This window comes from Poecilia formosa, unplaced genomic scaffold (genome assembly GCF_000485575.1).
Source record: "Poecilia formosa unplaced genomic scaffold, Poecilia_formosa-5.1.2 Scaffold171, whole genome shotgun sequence".
Classification (NCBI taxonomy): Eukaryota; Metazoa; Chordata; class Actinopteri; order Cyprinodontiformes; family Poeciliidae; genus Poecilia; species Poecilia formosa.
In genome coordinates this window covers 1,326,594-1,337,805 of record NW_006800110.1, presented here as the reverse complement: position 1 = coordinate 1,337,805, position 11,212 = coordinate 1,326,594, and the positions used below count along the sequence as shown (strand labels likewise).

Sequence of the window (11,212 nt, the reverse complement as noted above, 5' to 3'; positions counted from 1 at the left end):
TTTTTTTTTTTTTTTCAACCCAGATGGCCGCTCACACTGAGCCAGGTTCTGGTTCTCCTGCAAGTTTTCTCTTCTGGAGGTTGTTTTTTATTGGTCTGATGTGATATTCTTGTGTCTTCATTTGCTGGGAGCTGAAAATCAACATAATTAATAGAATTAATAGAATAGTGTTTTGGAGCAGCTCGTTATCTCTCAGTTGTTTTTTCCTAGGCTGTTGTTGGTGTTGCTTTTGGTCGCATGTGGACAGTCAATTCCTCTGGTTTTGGAAGATGTGCAGCTGGAAGGATTTTTAACTGGTATTGTTTTGTAGCTGGTTAGCATCTCAAAAACTCTGATAGTACCTGAACTTTGACCCCAAACCCCAGAGGAGGTGATAATGATGCAGAGAGTGAATCCTCCCATTTTATCACACATCACCATTAAAAACAACTCTTTGAAGATACTTGGATGATATTAGTTATGGTGACATTTAATTTCCCTTTAGGATAAATAAAGCATCTCTGAATACATTTACACTTTGGTATTTAAAATAACTTTGTTCCCAGATTATCATTAATGGATTAATTAATGGATTTTTATAATTAATACTTCATCACCTGTTCCTGATTCAACTTGTTTTTTCTCTTTTTTTTACCTTTATATGAAGAACAAATATCATGAAAACCTCCTCAGAGAAAACGGACAGAGGCTCTCGGTTTGGATTTCACTTCCTGTTTGGCTTTTCACATTCTGTCCCCATAACAAGGTTGATTTATGACTTTAAGTCTGCAGTGAATTATAATGTTGATGTTTGTGTTGAAAGAAGGGTGTTTGTTGGTTTTGTCTCTAAGCCACAGCACAAAACAGATCCTAAAATTAGCCGAGAAAATTTCCAAACAAGAACAGGAGTGTTGGAGCTGGCATTGTGGTCAGCCAACATTCTTAAAACCAAACACCATCAGATCCTGGTTGTTTTGTGGAGGCAAAGCAGGAACAGAGTAGCTGTGATCAAAGCCTTTTTTTCTCTAGAATTTGTGCTGTTCAGCTTTTTCTGCTCTGTTTGTGCTTAAATCAGGTTTATACATATTTAATCTGCTAATGAGGCGGGCAGAGGAGGGGCAGATGTTGGCTGTAGTGAGCTTGTTGTGAAGACAAAGGATGTCACTGAACAAAATGAGGTTTACAGTCCTGAACAGAGGAACTGCATGAGTGAGTGCCTGACGTTTCCCTACCAATCAAATCAGAGAAATTTTATCCTAATCTTTTTACAGTGGCATGGAAAAGTTTTATCTTGTGATAAAATAAGACACGACAAAAATTTAGCATACCTTCCAGCACATTTAAAATTAAATGTCACGGTAATTATACATGCAAAAAGAGTATCCTTTATTTTATTTATTCCCAGGATTTATTTTCTCAAAAATAAAAACAAACACTACAACCATAAGCAACTTTCACCATGTTCTGTGTGTGTCGGCCATATTGGGTACTAAACTTTGGCTGGTCTTTCCCATTTCCAACTTCTTGGGGCGTTTCTGTTATATCTTCAACTACATAATCTGATTCCTAAGTACAAAGAGACCACACCATAACACCTACTTATGCTAAGACTTAATCAAGCTATCATCTGTCAGAGCTAATTGTTGTTTAAGCTAACATAGCTTATACTAAAAAATATAAAAATTGATAAAATCAACAGTTAGTCTAACAGTCATTCTAGCTGAGCTACTTAATCTGATAATTAAACAAGGTGTATATAAGGGTTACTGAAAGTTAGTTTAACTAGCATCTACTTAAGGTAAGAGAGTAGCAACTGCTGAAGCTAACATAAGGTAAAATATAGGCTATTTAGACTAAGCTAACCATCACTCTGTTCAATAGTAGCTTAAATATTTAAACTTTTTTCTGTACCAATTTTTGTGTTTTTATGCTATAACTATGTTGTTCTCACTTTTCCTTTAGTCCTGAAACAATACTAACAAAAATTATTAAACACAAAAGGGAAGATGTTTTTATATTCCAGGAGTGATTATCAAGATGAATAATTTTTGGTTAGTAATGATACGTTCGCACTGCAGCCTGAACTGACCCAAATCCGATTTTTTGTAAAATCGATTTTTTTTTTTTTCCTTTTTGGCGTGGTCGTTCACACTTACAAATAAAAACGACTTGTGTGAACTGCAAACGACCGCATGCCCAGTAGTGGGCGCAATAACGTCACACACAGAGAGCGTGCTCAGTGTTTAGGAAGTAAACGTGGATGCTAATGGTGGAGCACATCTGCCGATTTTGAAGTTGTTGTCCGACCGGAGCCGGAGTCGGAGCCGGAGCCAGCACCTGAACAGCTTAACCCACATCATGGCCCGCCATGGTTGTTGGTTTGCTTCCCGCTTGCTCGCATCAGGGCGCAGAATAGTGACGTTTGTCGAGTATCAATGACGTCCAGGTCGGATGAATGCGGCCTGGCCCAACAAACTCCGGCCACATTTGGAAAGATCAGATACTTATCGGATATCCAAGATGCCTGGGTTGTATTAGAAAAAATCCGCTCTGATTTGTTCTGATATTTAGTGAGAGTTTAACGTCCTGCCGTCGTTTCAGGTTCAGCCATCCCGGTGGGCATCGATGTGCAGGTGGAGAGCATTGACAGCATCTCTGAGGTCAACATGGTGAGTTTCTGTCTTTTTCTGTTACTCTGCGAAAGGCCCATGAAAATCCCTGCTGACTCCCAACACAGGAAGAAATTAGAAAATAATGTAAATCAACTGAAAAAATCAAAACATCCTTTCAAGCACATTGATTTACAACCATGCGCGGTAAGAATCTCCTGAAGTGTTTGTGTAAATATGTTCTGTGAAAGTGGATTTATTTGCTGCTCCATTGTTGTCCGTGAAAAGAGGAGCAATGATGTGGGACCTCCAGGGTTCAGCTTTGAACTCGGCCCATCACCGGCTCACTGCTTCTCTTCTGGGCTGAGATGAATGATGCTGAGGAAGGTTGTTGTCATGGCTGCCTGAACTGGAACAGTTCAGAGAACCACATATTACTCTTTTAAAGCCTTTAATATTACTAAATAAGTTAATGAAATGCTGAAAAAGGCGACGGTCTAAAGAAAAGTTATAGTTTTCAACCCATATTTTTTGCAACCTCTACATAATGAAAGTTTTCAGTGAGATTTTTTACATGATCTTTGGTCTTCACTGCTACAAATCAAGCAATAAACAGTTAAACATTTAGAAACCACTTTGTTTTACCGACATGGGAAAGTCAAAGGCCTTCTGCAGAAACGCTTTATGGTCAGACGGGATAAAATTATAGATGTTTAGTCAAATTTAGAAATTTGAAGACTATCCATACTAGGAAAAACCTCATCATTCCACCCTGGAAAAATAACAGCTGAATAAGTCTGTGGTTAAAAAAACAGATTGATAAATATAGGAAATTACAACAGAGTATTAGACAGAGATTTGTTTTTGCAATTATGACAATAAAGTCATATTATTAGCACAATAAACATGCAGAAGAAAGTCATAAAATTATGAGAAATAAGTTACTTTAATGGGGGAAAAAAACTTCAGTTATTAAGATCTATTGAGACCAGCTCAGCAAATCTGTGGTTCTTTCTTCGAATTAAACTCAGTCATTTCAGAGCTGCTACTGATAATAATCAAGTCAACTTTACTGTTGTTTTATTACCACCTTCTTTTCATTTAGTATGACTTTATTCTCATATTATGCATTTCTTGTATAATTGTGACTTTATTCTTGAATAAAGTTGTATTTTACAACTTTATTCTCATGCTATGACTTTATTCTGATATCACATCTTTATTCTCTTCTTATGTCAACTTTATATCTGTATGACTCGTTTCTCATAATTTTATGACTGTATTCTCATTCAAATTTTTTCTAGTAATATTCTCATCATTTTCGTAGTGACTTGTTTTTCTTAGCTTGGCCCTAATAACCCACCATAGAAAATATATTCAATAAGTCAGAAATTAGGTTTATTTATAGTTTTTTTGGATAGCATATTTATATTTGGCAAATATCTGATTAAAATAGATTGGAACAATTTCAGCCCAGTATTTTTAGGATTTTTGTTTTCATCCTGACCAAATGAAACAACGCTGCCCCCTGCTGATGTGAAATGGTACTGTCGGCATATTTTAGGTAACAATGTAAAATTAGCATACGTTTCCCACAGCATCTTAGCATATAAAATATATTTTTCACAATCAAAAATACCACGAAACCACAAGAAAATTCAACTATTCAAACAGAAATAAAATAAAATAAAAATAAATGATCTGAAACCGTCAGGAGCTTGTTGTTTTGTTTAGCTGATTCTAAAAGTTCAGTAAAGTGAAGCTGAAAGTGGAGTGATGTCTCCATCCTGCAGGACTTCACCATGACTCTGTACCTGCGTCACTACTGGAAGGACGAGCGGCTGTCGTTTCCGTCCCACACCAACCAGAGCCGGACGTTCGACTCCCGTCTGGTGAAGAAGATCTGGGTTCCTGACGTCTTCTTCGTCCACTCCAAGCGCTCCTTCATCCACGACACCACCATGGAGAACATCATGCTGCGGGTTTACCCTGACGGAAACATCCTCTACAGCGTCAGGTATGGATCAGAGAAAAGACAACATCCTCTCAGGTTACACAGAAATATCCACAACCTCTCAGAAAAATCATAGATTTAAAGAAATTTCTCAGGTGAAACTGTGTCCTGTGCTCATATTCATCAGATTTTACTGTGGGAAACAGTTTTACCTGCATATGTTATTGGTTATAAAAATTATTCTGTGTATTTTTATGACCGCTTCAACAATATTTGCTTTGTTTATTCAATATATATCTTCAACTTAGCACAAAAAACAGAAGCGATCGCCTTAGCTCCCCTCACCATCATCTGCAGGGCCGACTCGTACTGAACATTCGGTCTGAAGCCTTTAGATGTTTTTCATTTTCAAACAGATTTTTTTCTTGCTTAGCTTGAAAAAACATTCAAATCCAAAACCTCCATAAACATAAAGACAGATTTGGAGTTCCACACGGCTCAGTGTTTGGTTCTTTTAAAATCCATACATGTTGCCTCAAGGAATGTTAAAATCCTAAAAATATAAAATGAAAGTTATTTGTGCTCTGAAGTGTGTGTGTGTGTGTGTGTGTGTGTGTGTGTTTCAGGGTGACGGTAACGGCTCTCTGCTCCATGGACTTCAGCAGTTTTCCTCTGGACACTCAGAACTGCTCTCTGGAGCTGGAGAGCTGTAAGAATCAAATCCGTAACGAATCCCTCTGAGCTGTTAACGAGCTCAAACTGTAAGACACAAACTTCATCAGTTTCCTCCTCTTTCTGTCCCCGTTTGTCACCTGCAGATGCTTATAATGAGAACGACCTGATGCTTTACTGGAAGAACGGGAACGACTCTCTGAGGACGGATGAGATCGTTTTGTCCCAGTTCTTCATTGAGCATTTCCACGCCTCCAGCGGCCTCGCCTTCTACAGCAGCACAGGTACGAAAACTGACAGTTTCCATGTTTAGACTTATTGATATGCAAAATCATTTAACTGAACTGCAATCAAACCAAACAAAAACAACTTTTAGTGACAAAAAGTTGTTTATCAAACCTGATATGGCTAAAATCACACAGACATGATGAGAACATGACGACTCAGCGTTTTCACTGAGATTTATCCTGTTGAACCTCAGATGTTTAGTTTGATGCTCCATAAGGAAACCTAGACATCCATCTGAGGCCTTCAGGAACCATACACTGCAAAAACACTAAATATTACAAAGTCTAATTCTCTAGTTTCTAGTTCATATATCTCCGTAAGCTTGAAATAAGACAAAACTAACTTACTAACTTTTCAGCAAGATAAATAAGCTTGTTTTAAATAAGTAATTATTGAATATAGATTAAAAACTACTAGTTTCACTGGCAGATTATTTCACTTCTAATGTCTGAAAAATGTCTTGCAATGATGAATTATCCTTCCACCAAGTCACAGCTAGTTTATATTTAACATTTATAAAATGATTAACTTCTTAGACCGTCCTGAAAATGAAACCCAGAACAAAGACATTTATATGCACATTATTGACTAAAAAACATGATTAGTTACATCACTTCAGTGTGATTAATCAGATTAACTACATAAATAAGCCAAATAAGCTTATAATTCTAAATACCCGTAGTATTTTAAAAATGCAGATTAAGTTGTATTTTCTGTTTCTGTGCATGTAAGAAATATGACATGATGATCAGAGTATTTTAATATTAATAACATTAACAAACATCTTGTTATCAGTTCTCAGGGTTTGTAGTTAATCTCATTAATCTGAACTCTTAGAATAATTTCTGTCATGTCACATGCAGAAGTCTAGATTATTCTACGTATGGCCATATTCTGCTTTGTTGTATTGCTGTACTTTGCTCTGTTGCCATATTTTGGAGTGAGACACTGTAAAACTGAGTTTTAACTGCATTAGTTTTTATTTTTATGTCCATCCTTGGTGGCCGTAGCAGAGACTGTTGGTTCTGGTTCTGTCCTGAGTCACAGATCGACCCGAGTTGGTTTTTAACACAGACTGTTGGTTCATGTGGTTGGATGTCGGACGACGTTAATCCATCGTTAATCTGTCAGACGTTTGAAGTTTTGCAGTAAACACCGTTGTGTGTGTCTGCAGGTTGGTACAACCGACTCTTCATAAACTTCATCCTGCGGCGCCACATCTTCTTCTTCATGCTGCAGACGTACTTCCCCACCATGCTGATGGTTGTCCTGTCCTGGGTTTCCTTCTGGATCGACCGCAGAGCCGTTCCCGCCCGCGTGTCTCTGGGTAGCGCATTATACCCTCCATCACAGCACGGCAGATACTTTGGGTTATTTCCTCTTTTAAATAATGACGTTATGATGTCACCACCTCTCACACCTTTACATTGAGTCTATCTGAGCAGAGAATTGAAGTATTTCTAGATAAGCTTGAAATTTTTTGTTATTAAGTGTGTAAAATTATAGTTTCCTTGAATGGTAAAGTATTTTTGGTAATCAAGTCACTCTCATTCTATGATAATGGCATCACACCAGCAAATATAGTAATTTATTACATTAATGAGAAGTTTCAGTTTATGATTAAAATGGCTAAATGATTTTTTAAAATGTATTTAGGATTTTATCTGTTATTCTAAGGATGTTATTTTCATTATTTTCTTAGGAATAAGCAGCAGATAAATCCTAAAAGCACAGAAAAACTGTTAAAACTCTTTGTTGTGCTTCAAACTGCAGCATTAACATTATTTTAGCCTCTTCTTCTGCACACCTGTTCAGGCCAAACAGGTGCGCAGCGCCCTCTGTCGGACTTTTGGGGGAATGACAGTGAATAGACTGAAGCAGTAAAGTCTGACAAAACCGTTTGCTGTGTCCTCCTGCAGGTATAACCACCGTCCTCACCATGTCCACCATCATCACCGGAGTGTCCTCATCCATGCCTCAGGTCTGGACGTCTCCATGGAGACGGACACCGTCTCCGACTCTAACACTTAGTCTAATTATTTTCTAGTTCAGAGTTTCTGTCTTAGTTTTCTAAAGAAATCAGTGAGATAGAAACATGGACAGATAATCACCTTGGAAATTATACTAAATTAAATAGCATATAACTTTATACTTTCATAATTCTTCTAAAAAAAAACTTGAACCTTGCTTTTTAAAGAGGTTTTGGTTAGAAACAGTCCAGTTTTGCTCTTCAGATGTTTATATCTGACTCTTTCTCTGTAACTTCTGCTACACATGCCACCTGACCTTCAAATAATAAAAAAAAAAACAATTTCTTAGTTAAATAAAAGTTTGACTAGAAGCAAACGTGGGGTTAAAAAGGAGGCGTGTCTTACTGTGCAGGTGTCATATGTGAAAGCTGTGGACATCTACCTGTGGACCAGCTTCCTGTTTGTCTTCCTGTCTGTCATCGAATACGCTGCCGTCAACTACTGCACCACCCTGGAGGAGATGAGGAAGATGAGGAGGGGGAAGGTCAGGACGAAGACGCCGTTTCCAAACCACAACAAAAATCTACAGAATTATGGCTTACTTTGTCTCCCCCCTGTGGTCACACTTTGATATTACAAGTATTTCTAAGTTTAAAAAAATAAAAAATTCAAAGGTCTTTGTCAAGAGCTTTAAAGTTAATTTTGATTTTGAGATAGAATTGAATATCTGATTTTTTTGTTTTCCTTTACATTTTGAACTATTAACAGCTGAATATAAAAGCAAGAGCATCTAAAGTTCTAAGATTTTGACTAATTTACTTTTGACTATTTAACAGTGTTAAATAAATACTCTGTGTAATAAATATTAAATTAGATTTAAGTATGAGATTTTTTTTCAAGCAAAGGGAATATTTCTACTTGGTGATAAATTAAAAATTAAATGTTTCATTGCTATCATTGTTTGAAATTCTGTTGGAAATAATTAGAAAATAGTTTACAGGATTAAGGCACATTTCATATGTTGGAGGTTATTAGCATGTAATAATAATAATAGCAATATTATTTGAGTTATACATACACATTTGGGCTATGTGGTTTGATTTATTTGAGTATATTAAAACAATCTCAATGTTTTTTTATGTAATTTTTGTGTAGCCATAATTTTATAGCTATATTTTTTAGATTTTCTTGTCATAACTATGAATAAAAACATAAAAGTACAGACAAAGTAACTAATAGCTACACTTCACATAATTAAGAATTACTCAAATTTTCATAATTAGATATTTTTATTTCATAAAACAAATAATTTCTTGCCCCTTTCAGATCCCCTCCACCTTCAACGCCAGCCAGGCCATGGCCTTTGATGGCTGTTTCCATGACAACGACATCGAGCTGACCACCTTCCCTCGGATGGCGCCAGCTCTGACCTCCGACCCCCTTATGGCCCCGAGCCCGAACTCGGACCTGCGGCCGCCGGAGGGGACGCGTTTGCGGCGGCAGCGGTCGGTGCGGGAGAACGTGGAGCTGCTGGTGAACAACAGCTACATGATCGACTCGTACTCACGCCTGGCCTTCCCGCTGTCCTACCTGCTTTTCAACACCGTCTACTGGAGCCTGTACTGCTGACCGGATCCGTGCTGACCAGATCCGTCCTGCACAGTCTGCAGGACGAGTAGGACTGATTCAATCAGCCAAACGCTTAACATCCTGACTGTACAACATTTGTTTATTTGGATTTTTTAAACTGTGTTTTCTTTTTGTGTTTTGTCATGATCAAATGTTATAATATTTTGTGTATAAGAGCTAAAATAAAGTTGAATTCATGTAAAAATGGCTTCCTGCAAGTAAAACGTCCATTTTGATTGAGGGTATAAAACTCAAACATGATAGCTATAGATTCTTGTCACAATTCATTGAATTCAGTTTAGTTTATTAAAGTACAGGGCCGAAAGGCCCAAAGTTATATGGGGGCTTAGGCAGAACTGTGGAATCTAGAGAAGGAGGTGGAGCTTAAAGCAATTATGGATAATTGAACAAACTGAAGCTCAAACACAACTTGTCAGATTGTAACCATTGTAACACAACAATCACAATACAATTATTTATTTTACACATAAATGTTTTAATTTATTGATGGTAAGAAAAAAATAAAGTCAAGCCTAATGTTCTCATTCTCTATAAAAGAAATTAACATTTTAGAAATTTTACTTGCGTTTAAAATCAAGCATTCCTGCCAAAAGCATCAACGTACACAACTCTTTGAAGATACTTCGATAAAACATTTAGTTTCCTTTTGAAATAATTACAATATAATTAATATAATATAATTAATATGTTTGCTTTGCCTACAGGTGAGTGTTCGCGCGCGCCCAATCAGCCAATGTTGTTATTGCTTCAGGCGGACCCTCCCGTTGTTTCCATAGCAACCGCAGAATTTAGGTATGATTAGCAAAGTGTCAACGGTTGACGCTTTCATGGACGCCAACGCAGACAAAGTCCCACTGCCACGAACACGGTGCGAGAAAACCTCTAACCCGGCGTGACTTGAGCCCACGGAGGAGGCGGAAGGAGGATCCAGGTGAGTTTCTGAATCCGGGAAGACGAGCCGAACCGAACCGAGCCGCTCTCTGCCGAGCTGAGCGCCAAAATGTTAGCATCAGCTGGAACCGTTAGCCTAACAGACGTTGAGCGGGGGAATAATTGACTGACTAGTGAACTGAAGAGGTCGTTTTTCTAAAAAGAAAAAAAAAGCAAGCAAACGAACTCGGGTATTGACTTCGGTTAGCTTGACCCAAAGTGGCGGAAGCGGTGATTTTTGTTTTTGCTTGTTTTTCTTTAAGGATTTTGTGTTGTTTACTTTGAGCTGTCCGAGTTAAATCGGTTGTTTGAAACGGAGAACTGAGGCTACCATACCAATGATGAATATTTACACCTAATGACCTGAAAATGTTTGAGACTACTCTGTTTCTTTGAAATTTTAAACTGGGGATATGTTTAAAAATGCGTTTAAATAAAGGGCAGGTCACTTCAAGTTAGCTTGAAAGTGACGTAGCCGTTAAAAATCAGTTACTGTACTCCAGATTTGTGATCAGTTAAAAACTTACATAGTTCGTGTTACATTTTTATGGTTCATGTGTTACTTAGACAGCAAGATACTGCAGATTAAATGAAAATAAAAACGTTACAAATCATGTGCGCAAGTTCAATCTTATGAAACTTGCTCTTGTTTTTAGGTCACTTTTTATGCAAATGTTTTAATAACTTGTGTTTTGTTTTGTTTTTTTCCAAACAGGTTTCTTGTAAATGAATCTCACCGGGATAACCTGTATAAATAATGGCTAAATAAATAAAAAAATAAATAAGTCAGAAAAAGTATTCCTACCGCTGGTGGATTTCTGATAGGACGACACTCTGGACCTCAGATGTCAAAGTCCAGTCCTGGAGGGCCGCTGCCCTGCAACTTTTAGATGTGCCCCTGCTGCACCACACCTGAATAGAATAATAATTAGGTCATTAGCAAGGTTCTGGAGAACGTATCTACACAAGAAGGAGGTAATTAAGCCATTTCATTCCAGTGTTTTGTACCTGTGGCACATCTAAAAACTGCAGGACAGCTGCCATTGAGGACTGGAGTTTGACACCCCTGCTCTGGACCATAATGGGTCCAGATCGTAGCCTTGCAGCACACGGCTTCTTCTCATTGGCTTAATAAACTTAATATATTTAATTGGATAAAC

At 37.6% G+C, this 11,212-nt stretch overlaps 1 protein-coding gene and 1 long non-coding RNA gene across 2 annotated transcripts in view; one reads left to right on the top strand and one right to left on the bottom strand.

Annotated features, from left to right (window-relative positions):
- Window positions 1-9,325, top strand: part of LOC103146955 (gamma-aminobutyric acid receptor subunit rho-3-like) — a 25,659-nt gene extending 16,334 nt beyond the window's left edge. The window contains exons 6-13 of the mRNA XM_007565064.2: window positions 2,581-2,648; window positions 4,382-4,605; window positions 5,169-5,251; window positions 5,361-5,498; window positions 6,677-6,829; window positions 7,422-7,483; window positions 7,885-8,016; window positions 8,799-9,325. Coding sequence (XP_007565126.1) covers window positions 2,581-2,648; window positions 4,382-4,605; window positions 5,169-5,251; window positions 5,361-5,498; window positions 6,677-6,829; window positions 7,422-7,483; window positions 7,885-8,016; window positions 8,799-9,101 — 1,163 coding nt within the window. The 3' untranslated portion in view covers window positions 9,102-9,325. The remainder of the gene's footprint in view (window positions 1-2,580; window positions 2,649-4,381; window positions 4,606-5,168; window positions 5,252-5,360; window positions 5,499-6,676; window positions 6,830-7,421; window positions 7,484-7,884; window positions 8,017-8,798) is intronic.
- On the bottom strand, window positions 6,839-10,948 carry LOC103146956 (uncharacterized). Its single transcript, XR_001663800.1, has 3 exons — window positions 10,858-10,948; window positions 7,915-7,983; window positions 6,839-6,939 (listed from the first exon to the last, which is right to left on the bottom strand). It is a non-coding gene; the product is annotated as an uncharacterized LOC103146956 (long non-coding RNA).
- Between the last annotated feature and the right edge of the window lie 264 nt (window positions 10,949-11,212).